Consider the following 11,151-nt stretch of genomic DNA (forward strand, 5'->3'; position numbering starts at 1 on the left):
TGCGAGCGCGCTAAGTTCTTCTTCTTTCACAGTTTAATATGGAGATTATAGCCTTTGCGGCTCTTTCTCCGACCAACGTTGCCAATTGCTAAGCAAAACGACCAGTGAGGCTAATGTAGCGCACCAGCGCCGCCACGTGCTGACTAGGAGTGATGGAGGCTGGTGGCCAGTAGAGAGGCGTCAGCGTGCGCACCAGAGACATGTTAAGGGTCATCGTGTTGCCGAGGTCCTTGCGGGCTGTAGTGTATTTGGGGCAATGAAGCCAGTAATGTAGTGTAGTTTCCGCTGCACCACAATGGGGGCACCCCGGAGAGTCATGTAGGTGCCGTGAGTACAGGAAAGCATGTAACGGGGCCGTCTCGGTCCAAAGCCGGGCCAAAAGCGTCTCCGCGTAGCGAGACGACGCGCAACTGTACGTCCAGGGGGCGAACAGGCAAAGGTGGTCCCGGCCTTTGTTGCCGCTGACCGGGACCGGGTGGTCCCGGCTTTTGTTGCTGTGGTCCCGGTGAGGCCGCTGACCAGGAATCCGTCAGGGTGCCGATGGTGGTGTCCCGCAAGGCCCGGGTGAGGTCGCGTGGCGTGAGGGGTCTCCAGATGGAGCCACTGAACGGGTCGCGGCGGGCCGCTTTGTCGGCCGCCTCGTTGATCGGAATGTTGGTATGGCCCGGTGTCCAGCCGATGACGATGGGCACCGTGTGGGCGCTGACAGTAGCCGCGAGATCGATGATGATAGGTGGTGATGAGAACGAGACATTGGCCATAGCCTGGATGACCGAGCGGCTGTCGGAGAAGATGACAGTGGGTTTGGCAGTGGGGCGCTGATGTGGATTGCGCGCAGGATGCCCTGGGCTTCTGCCCCGAAGACGCTGCAGTAATTGTGCAGGGACCAGGCCTCTGTTTTGTTTGTGTTCGAGAAAACTACGCCAATGGCAGTCCGAGTACTGGATTTGGATGCATCCACGCCTAGGCAGAGTCAGCCCGGCCATTTTGCAGCGACAGTCTCCCAGAAACGGACGCTCGTCACGACTGGTGGGTTGGTGGACGAAGTGGGGTAGTCGTCTAGACTGATGTGTGGATGGACGCTGGCAGTGCTTGGTGGCACGCAACGCTGGTGATAGATGAGTGACATGAGTTGGCCTTCCCGACGGTAACGGGAAATGACCCGGTACACGTAAGGTTCCTGGTGACGGCGCCAACGATAAAAGTCCAGACTTGAGGCATTTTGGTAGAGGTCGTGTAGTGGGCTAAAGCTGCCCCTCGATATTTGAGCCGCCGCATGGGAGAGTGTTCTGTGTAGCCTCGGCCGTAACGGCACATAACCAGTCTCTGTGTAGAGTGATAAGAGAGGGGTCGTCCTGGGCACGCCCAGTGCCGTTCGGAGTGCGGCGTTGAGGGGTTTCTCAATGCGATTGATGGTGGTGGATGGAGCGCCATCCAGGAGCGGTGCTCCAAACTCGGCCATCGGGCTGAGAACCGCAAAGAAAAGCCTGAGGAGCTCTGCTGTACGAGCACCGTTACGGCGGGATGCGAAGTATTTGAGGAAAGATCTCGCTCTGGTCAGTTTTGTGCGTGTGAAAGTCTCGTGAGCCGTCCACGTGAATGTATGAGAAAAATGCATGCCCAGGACTCGTATGATGGTGCGTTGCGGGATTCTTCCCGAAGGCAGTGTCAGCGCTATTGGAGGGCGGTTATGTTTGGGTGACAGGTCCATGACAGCGCTTTTTGTTGCCGAGAAAGCGATGCTCCATCTGGCCGCCCAGTGGGTCAAATGGTCAAGCGCACTTTGCGCGCGGATGGTGGCCTGAGTGGGGCTGGTACTCGTTACGAGAAGAAAGAGGTCGTCCGCGTATAGGATTGCCTTGACGTTCAGAGGGATGCCCTCCCAGAGGTCCGCCATGTAGCTGGTGAACAGGAAAGGCGCTAAAACGCTGCCCTGAGGGACACCCTGCGTGAGAGTGTGGTACGATGACAGCGCGCCTCTCCAGCGAAACCCGGAAAGTGCGCTGGAGCAGGAAAGCGCACTAAGTTTCCGGTGGCGCGAGCTTTTTTAGTGTTAGTGTGGGAAGCGGTCGGTTGTTGACAATGACTTGCGAATTCTTGACAGATAAGTGTCAACTTTTCCACCTAACTGTTGATAGTTACTGGAGACCTCTGCTCTGTTTCTCCGCCAGGAGTTTTTTCTATCGGTGATTGTTTACAATAATTTTTGAACAAAAAAATGAAAGTTTTCTTTCATTTACACAAATTTTCCCGCTAAAATCCGCGGTCTCACATTAATAACATAAAAGTTATTTTTCATAACATCTCATAATAGATGCGCAACACACAATTTTAACTCTTAGCTAATTCACAAGTGGCTTAGCCGACAAAACCACTGAATACTGGTAGTTTGGTCGTGGGTTTGTCCCTCGCCAACTGGCTGCACTTTTATTATCCATAAATTACCCTTTGTCTTACGAATTTTAAAATTTCGTTTTAAAAACAATTTGCCTGTCATTATTTTTACATGTTTTTATTTAAATTTGATTAAAATTTTTATAAAAGCATTGTTAACTTCGTACTCGATAATCTGGAATGTTCGGTAGTCTGGCATTTATGGTAAGCTAGTATCATGCCACCTGGAAAATTTTCTTCAGACGGACATGACTTTAATTGTATTAAAATGAAGACTATCAGTTCTATATCTGTTAGCATTGATAACCTGAATACGTTTTATTTCAAATTTAACAGCATTTTGTAATTAATGATTAAAAGATTTTTCGCTTATTTATAATTGAAATATATCATAAATATACAAACTTTTGATTAACATATGATTTTCGACTCATATCATAAAGGTAAACTTCCCTATATTTATACAAGTTATCTTTTCAAACGCTGCAAGTACTTCAAAAAATTTATTTCCATTATTATTTTACATTATTTTTTCTGCAAATAATTTTTTTAAATATTTCATTTTCTTTTATATTTTATATTGCGCGAATATTTTAATTTCAAATTTAAAGATCTATTTTTACTTTTTATTGCTGTAGATAAGCTTTCAACAAGAAATTAAACAAAAGTATTCTAGATAAAGCATTCAGACGTTCGAGAAATTGGTATGTGATAATTTAAACCAATCGTAGGTTTCTACACAGTCAAAGATCATTTCTCTAATCATTATCAGTAACTATTGACAACGGATAATAATGTGATTAAATTGGAAGAAATATTAAGTATTCACGAACGGAATTAAATGCTAATCCAGACTGGTAAATATAGTCTTAAGGATTATTTCCCTGTTTATATTTAACTTTCTTTTTTATTTTTTTAAATATATTTTTTCATTAGAACTGTTTACAATGTTTACAAATATCTATTAATGTTAAAAAATAGTTATATCTTTCGATAAAAAACGTAACATTGATCTTAAAGTTAAAAATTCTTCAAATAACCAATATAAATTACAGAAAAATAGGCCTACGCTTAGTTAATTATGCTTAAATTGTATTTCCGTGCTCTTTTGATTTGCAAAAGTTCTAGACTGATGTGTCAATGTGAATTAAATGTAAATGCTTCAGATACAGTAACTGTTCAGTGGTATATCTGTGGTAATCATTATTAAATTAATAAGGCAAAATAAAAAACATTCTAATACTATAAAAGATTTTTTTAAATAAACAGTTCAATTCGTTGTGTACTTTATCTAATATGGTGCCAATTTTGCCTCGTCTAAGAGCATGTTATCCTCGGATATAAGAGCATAAATACTCTTTTATCCAAGTATAACAGCATGCTCTTATACAGTATGAATTATTATTTATGAAGAAACAAGAATAACTTATCAATTACCTACTAATATTTTCTTTAAATTGTTCATGTTATTACTAGAAATATTCTTGATTATTAATTGACGTGAAGTTTACAGTTCTCTTTCTTATTCTCTTTATTACTAAATTTACTAAATTTCACTAAATAAGATAAATTACAATACATAATATACACAGATTTTACAGTCTTCGCATAACAACAAACTTTATGGGATATACAGTGGAATTTTATCTGATTTAATAAATTTAAACTTTACTCCTTTATCAGATTTATAAAATAAAAATAAATATACAATCATATAAATCTAAATAAGTGATTCACATATTATATTAGCTGAACCAGTATTAAGTATTTAATTGTAACGATTAATTTAATTTTATATGAGAAAATGTGTACAAGAACATAGTTCTCATCAGACCAGGATGGGTAGAAAACAGGAAAAAGAATAAATGATTATAGATCGGTGGAGGAAGGTGTTATTCTTTCTTTTCAATACTAGTTTCCTGCTATTTTGGATACTGCTTCGTAATAAATCATTAGAAAGTCAGTGTACCGGAGTATGTGATCCGAAAAGCAAGAAACATTAAATTAGTACTTGTTTTGGAGAAAAATGGTTGCAGTTTTTGTGACAATACCCATTAGCTTAAAAAGGAAAACAGACCGAACGAATCGCATTTACTATCCAGCACTTTTAACTTGACTTGTGTATTGACAGATAAAGTAAACTGTCATGTAGTGGGTTACTATCGGCTGCTGATTATTGTGTTTTAAAAGAAGACGGAATGTTTTAGTAAAAATGACAAAAGAAAATTTTCATTACTAAAAAGCTTAGTTAGAAAATAACAGAGGGAATAAGAGTATAACGAAACATTGAAATTTTAAGAGGTTGTAAAATAGTAAAGCATACACGCAAATGATAAAAAAATAAACTTATTTTTTATCATTTGCGTGTATGCTTATTTTGACATCTTATGATGTCAAAATAAGCATACACGCAAGTATGACATCTTATTTCGTACAAAACTATATAAAAAAAACATTAATTATTATGTATTATATAAACAGACATGCTCTTACGAGGTAGAACGTAACACTGTTATTTTTATTATTTAAAAATAACTAATGATAAAATTATGTTGTTCTGCAGTTTGTTTCGCTTTATGTAATATTTGTCAAAATGAATTGTATTTCTTATCGAATACTTGAAAAAATTTAAAGAATAAATAGAAAAATGTTTTCTTAATTACTATTAATTTTATCAAATAAATTATGGTCCATTTGAAGCAATTCTAGCGAATGATCCACTCTTCAACAGAATGTAACTCGGTTCCGTCCTGCCCGGACACAGAGGTCAAGTTTAAATGCTGTTATTCTGTTAAGAACTGAAGAATTACAATATAATTATATGAATCAACTGTTCAAAGTGCAATATCAAAGAAATAGCAATTCATAAAGCACTTAACATTAACTTGTTTGACTTATCGTAAAAAATAAGAAGTAGGCCGCGACTCCACTAGCCGTAAAAGGGCCGTAAAACCCCTCACCGTAAAAGCTTTTAATCACGTGACCATGATATTTTACGACCTGCTCAGGCGTAAAATATCATGGTCACGTGATTAAAAGCTTTTACGGTGAGGGGTTTTACGGCCCTTTTACGGCTAGTGGAGTCGCGGCCGTAAACTTACAATATCTTGCTGGGAAAAGAAATGAAATGCGTTTTGATGTTTTTGTGCTAACTGCACCATTTACTGGCCAAAAATATAGGTAGTTTGGTTCTGGTTTTCCCTATACGAAAATCGTTCGTACTGATCGGTTATGATTCAAAAATGACTCAAATACTTTTATCATTAAAAATAAATTTTAATAAATTTGAAATTGAAATACCAAAGAAACTTAAGAAAATATTCGAAGATGAAAACTGTCCATAAAAATTTTAATACAGCTATTGATGTTTTGGCTGTTGTATAGATTAGTTCCTATAAAATTTCGGGACTTTGAATATATATCTGAACTCAGGGGACCGAGACGAGTTCAAATATATCACAATGCATTCTACGTCATTTTAGAGTTTTCCACTAGATGGAAAACTCTAAAATGGGGTAGAATGCATTGTAAAAGGCAAGAAATCGTAAATATCATAACTTTCTTATGTTTGGTCTCCGGTCCAAAAGTAGAACTCGTCTCGGTTTCCTGAGTTCAAATGTATACTCAAAGTCCCGAAATTCCGTAGGATGCAATCTATACAACTTCCGATGTTTCCTTATAACAATTTAATACTGGAAGAAAATTGCTCAATTATTCTTTCAAAAGCAGAAACTTCGAGGAAACGAGCGTTGTATGAAACTTCAGGGAAAACGAACGTAATGCGTATCAAAAATAAAGAAAACAACGAGAATGAGACATTATAGGAAAAGCAACACCATTTTATATTCAAGAGTTTCAGCTGAGAACTGTGGAAAGCATTACCAATGAAACCGTTACAGCAGCAGCAGAAGTCATTCAACTTTTAATAAGTAAATTTCTAACTTACAAAAACATGTTTCGAGATTGATTGAAAAGAAAGAAAATGATTATTTGTGATAGTCAAGTTCAAACAGGCTTTCGAAAAATACGGTTTCAACCAGGACTGGCGCTAGTGATAGATACAAGAGGCACCGGCCTAGGAATGCAATGGATTTGGCTCACCAACATCCTAATAAAAAGTAGTAGTATCAGTGGCGAAGCGTGGGTGTCAGCTGCCCGGGGCGGAGGAAAATTTCGCCGCCCTTTTATTTAGGTATTATTATTATTTATTGTGAAATTTTGCCGCCCCCTTAAAGTGCCGCCCCTGCCGCCCCCACTACGCTACGCCACTGAGTAGTATTAAAGAAGACTAAAGAGTTTAAGCGTTGGTGATACAAGCAATGCTCCATAAAAGACGTATTTAAAGGGCGTGTTTTGTAAAATTTATAAAGCTAAAAATTAAAAATTAAAAAAATTGATTTGGTGCTGAAAACCAAACTGGTCTTCGGGTGCCATATACCCTCGAGCCAGTCCTACTCGAGAATATACGGCACCCCAAGATCAGTCCTAGTTTGAACTTTGATAAAGGGACGTGATCTTCAACTGTAGAGGATAAATTTCTCGGGCAATCTGTAATTTTTGTTGAATATGACTATTTTTTAACGTTTTACTTCAGTAGAGATAAATTATCTTGAAATGTATCCACACTTATGTCTGTAAATTTAAAAATATATTTACACTCAGTATACCACACTCCTACTATAAACAATAAATGGTTCCGAGCAAAAATGATACTTTAGAGGGATGGTCTTTTAAATGGATTTTACTGTATGTATTTATTTGTTTCCTTTCATGTAATCATGAAAATATAAACTATTTTTGTGGAACATTCGAAAATGTAATAATCGATGGATTCAAAATAAATCGAATATTATGTTCTCGTCTTCTGGAATTTTGTTATGTTGTTCCATCTGTAATTTCGATGAAGTATATAAAAAAAAAGACAAGTTTATTTTTAATAGGATTTGAATGAAAACTATGTTTTGCCATTGTGTGGAAATAGATTTCGTAACTGATCTGAATTTAATTTACGTTTCAGAATCTCCACCCAAAATACACATCGTAATAGTAAAGAAGAATGGAATAAAGATCAAGTAAAATGTTTACAACTTATATAAAGTACTGATTTATAACTTTAAAGCCATTATTAATTTGATAAATAAGAAAATAATAAATGGCTGAAGGATCCTAGAATGTTCAGATGCTTATTCATTGTTTACTTAACTTAATAATTCGTTTTAAACAATCTTCTAACATTTTATTTTGTACCCAATTTGCAATTAGTCTTTTACGTTCTTGTAAACGAAATGTTATTCTGGAGTCATGTGTAATGCCATCTGTTATGAAATTTTATTTAAAAAATAATTTTTATATCATTAATCATTATAAAAAGACAAAAGGCTTATTTTAAGGTAGTGGTGAGATTTTTTAGGAAATTGTAAATGCCAATAACTAATAAAATTTTCAATAAATCTAACCCCTCTCGAGATATACTCGAGAGTGGTCATTGTCGTTATGATCCAGATCCCGACTCTGTCTCAACCTTTAACCACCAAAATTTAATAGCATTAATCCCCCATATATAGAAACATCCCTGCCAATTTTTAAAACTTTTGGCTCATCTAGTTCTAAATTTCACCAAGCTACACAGAGGAAAATTGAACATATTCATTCTGCAATTACCTTAAAAGACCATAAAAGAAAACAATATATAAGGTTCAAATCATCATTGAACGTGCATTCATATTAAAATTTTGCTAATTAAATAACTTTTTACAATTTTCTTTACCTACTTTTTCATATACAAGATGATTCGCTGTGAACTGATCACTTGCTTTGTTCAAGACATCATGATTGCACAGTCAAATTTCAATAACATGTAATAAAAAGCATGTCAACTGCTTGCCATGAAACAAAGAATCGTTCTCATTCTTGCTATATGCTTATTTTCTTTCATTTTATTTGGAGATATCCCATATAACAAGTGTTCAGTCATAGTGGGTCATTCTGTACAATTTCAAATACAACAAATTTTTTAAAATACAGAGTATGAAATATTTTTGTAAAACAGTTAACAACTTTTAGCCAATTAAACAATTTTATAAACTGTAATTTATATATTAGTTGCAAACAAATTTTAAAATGTAAGAAATTGATTACAAAGATGTATATATTATTGATAATGAAACATTTTATGTCTTTCAGCATACTATGAATATTTTAAAATTTGGACTACCCGTATTGTTGCTGCTTATATTTTTATATGTTTTGTTGACATATTTCCTTCCTTCAGGTAATAATACTTTTTATAATGTAGGTTTGTGTAAGAAATTCATAACCATTATGTCCATAGCCAATTTCGTATTTTCATTAATTGTCTATCTTATAACGGTTTCCTCTGTTCTTATCATGTTCAAAATTCTGTAAACATGAGTGCAAGGGCGTCGCCAGAGGGGGGCAGAGGGGCAGTTGCCCCTCCCTAGGCATGCGAAAAAAATTATTTAAATGCTAAGTCATTTATTGCCCGATTTATAATTCCCGCGCGAAAAACCCAAGAAGATTATGTTTTAATTAAAATAATCTTCTTAAGCTTCTTAAAATTTATGAATCGTTTTTATTTTACCTACATACAATTCATATCCTCTATCAATTTATATCATCTTGCCCCCCTGGCCCATTGGCTGGCGACACCCTTGCATGAGTGTATGAAGAATTTGTGTATACATAGATGTATTGTGTAATTTGTATTCGCATAGAATGCCAAAAAATTTATATACATTTTAAGAATGGAAAAAAACTGATTTAAAATTGTAATACTCATTATATACAGTACTAATAACAAACGATAAATACAAGTCAAGGTAGACTTCAGCAATCCTAAGAAGTGCTCAAAATAGTTACCGTCAGCGTCCAGACACTTCTGATTCGGTGAACTACTGCTCGAGTAATGTTGGCCAATGTGTCCATTTGTATCGCTACGCATGCTGTTTTCTTTTCCTCTCGAAGTACCGCCAGTGTAGTCGGTTTTGCATGGTATATTACGTCTTTTAAAGTCTCCAATAAGTAGAAGTCAAGAAGTGTTAAGTCAGGATAACCTGGAGGAAACTCAATCGCACCTCTGTCTTATACTCGTAACAAATTTTCATCTAGCTAAGCTCCCACGTCTCTTTGGAAGTACAGTGGGATGCATATTACACGTTACTACCATAAATCAATTCAACTTAGAAAAATGATAAATAAGTAACATCTCTTTAAAATGTGTATACGTTTTTTGGCACTCCCATATTATTATTCATATATTATAGCAATATGGAACCTTTGGATATAGAAGTTTTGCAAAGATTTTTACACATTTTTGACTTTACCAAGCACACAATTACACTTTACACAGTTAACTTTTCTATGTTGATTCAAGAAAATTTTTGTTTCAGATCAAATACTTGAAGCTCGGAGTATTTTTTTTATCGAAACTTCAGGAGCATCACATTTAAATACACGTCAAGCCTGCGCAGTAGAATCGACTTCAAGACATTATCCTTTGTTTTCTATTACAGTTTTAATGACGACTCAAGCATTAATTACAAATACTTTTAATCTGTCCAATGTGCAATTTAAAAAGATCACATTTGAGGAACTTTTAGCAGAAACTCCACTGAGTGAATGGTATCGTCAGAAAAAGTGGAAAAAGAGTGAATACAAAATAAATCATTTGAGTGATGCAGCTAGGTATGCCCTGATCTGGAAATTCGGAGGAATATACTTTGATCTCGACATTGTGATGTTAAAACCTTTATCTTTAGTAACAAACTTTATATTGAAAGAAAATGAAAATACATTAGCAAATGGTATTTTAGGGATGAAACGTCACCATTCTTTATTATACAACTGCATGAAAACATTTGCAAAGATATATAATCCCAATTGTTTTAATTGTGCTGGCCCTCATCTTATCACTAACGAGCTAGTGAAGTTTTGCAATGGGTACAGCATATCTGACGTCGAAAGAAAAGGCAACTGTGATATTACTTTAATGAATTCTACCACAGCTTTTCCTCTTCCTTACTTTCAATGGAAAGATTATTTTCTAAATTCTTCGACTCATGATACTCTTCGTAAAATGAAGAATTCTTATATGATTCATGTATGGAATCAATTATCATCCAAAAATACTTTATATATAGGTTCAGGAAGTGCATATGAAATAACAATGACAAAAAACTGCCCTCTTGTTTACTCAGAAGCAGTTAAAATTGGAGAAATATAATAATTTTATTAACTGAATTATTTTTTTTTTACAAACAAATCTCAGCCTCTATTCCCTCAATTTGATTGTATATTTTTTTCTTAAATTTTTAATATATTTTAACTAATTTTTCGATAGAACGATTTTCGATAACAAAAGCGTGTAAAAATTGTTATTGTTGTATGGTTTTGTGTAGCAATATAAAGAAAATCAATGCAAGAAAAACATTATTTACTTACATTAATTTGTTAATAATTTATCTCTAGCCTATAATGAATGGGAGATATTTTCTTTAAAGTGCTATATTTCTGTATTTATTAACTATGCCGTTCACACATTTATATTTAGAATATTTATTGCGTTACTCAGAAATAACCACGATCATCACACGAGAAATATTTAAATATTGAGTTTAATTATTAGACTAGATCGATGGGACAAGGCAACGCGACATATGGGCAATCTACCAATGGGAGATGTTTCCGGGGAGGAAACTCTATTTACATATAAATACGTGACGAAATCCCGGGAAACTC

General features: G+C 35.6%; 2 protein-coding genes across 2 annotated transcripts; one reads left to right on the forward strand and one right to left on the reverse strand.

The window, feature by feature from the left end:
- Window positions 1–314: 314 nt before the first annotated feature.
- On the reverse strand, window positions 315–1,897 carry LOC136986259 (uncharacterized). Its single transcript, XM_067283753.1, has 2 exons — window positions 1,321–1,897; window positions 315–1,180 (listed from the first exon to the last, which is right to left on the reverse strand). Exons 1-2 carry the CDS (start codon window positions 1,895–1,897, stop codon window positions 315–317), a joined length of 1,443 nt encoding a protein of 480 aa, XP_067139854.1.
- Window positions 1,898–3,184: 1,287 nt separating this feature from the next.
- LOC136986213 (lactosylceramide 4-alpha-galactosyltransferase-like) lies at window positions 3,185–10,658 on the forward strand. The gene is made up of 3 exons (XM_067283699.1): window positions 3,185–3,251; window positions 8,578–8,689; window positions 9,804–10,658. The coding sequence occupies exons 2-3, from the start codon at window positions 8,584–8,586 to the stop codon at window positions 10,634–10,636; spliced, it is 939 nt and encodes a 312-aa protein (XP_067139800.1). The 5' UTR covers window positions 3,185–3,251; window positions 8,578–8,583; the 3' UTR covers window positions 10,637–10,658.
- Window positions 10,659–11,151: the final 493 nt, after the last annotated feature.

Source organism: Centruroides vittatus, unplaced genomic scaffold, assembly GCF_030686945.1.
Source record: "Centruroides vittatus isolate TY-2023 unplaced genomic scaffold, ASM3068694v2 scaffold_1015, whole genome shotgun sequence".
NCBI lineage: Eukaryota > Metazoa > Arthropoda > Arachnida > Scorpiones > Buthidae > Centruroides > Centruroides vittatus.

Coding starts and splice junctions, on each gene's coding strand:
- LOC136986259 (XM_067283753.1), bottom strand. CDS start 1,897: ATGGCGGACCTCTGGGAGGGCATCCCTCTGAACGTCAAGGCAATCCTA. Junction 1,181..1,320: donor ATCACTCTACACAGAGACTG/GTTATGTGCCGT, acceptor CGCCGTCACCAG/GAACCTTACGTGTACCGGGT.
- LOC136986213 (XM_067283699.1), top strand. CDS start 8,584: ATGAATATTTTAAAATTTGGACTACCCGTATTGTTGCTGCTTATATTT. Junction 8,690..9,803: donor TAATACTTTTTATAATGTAG/GTTTGTGTAAGA, acceptor TTTTTGTTTCAG/ATCAAATACTTGAAGCTCGG.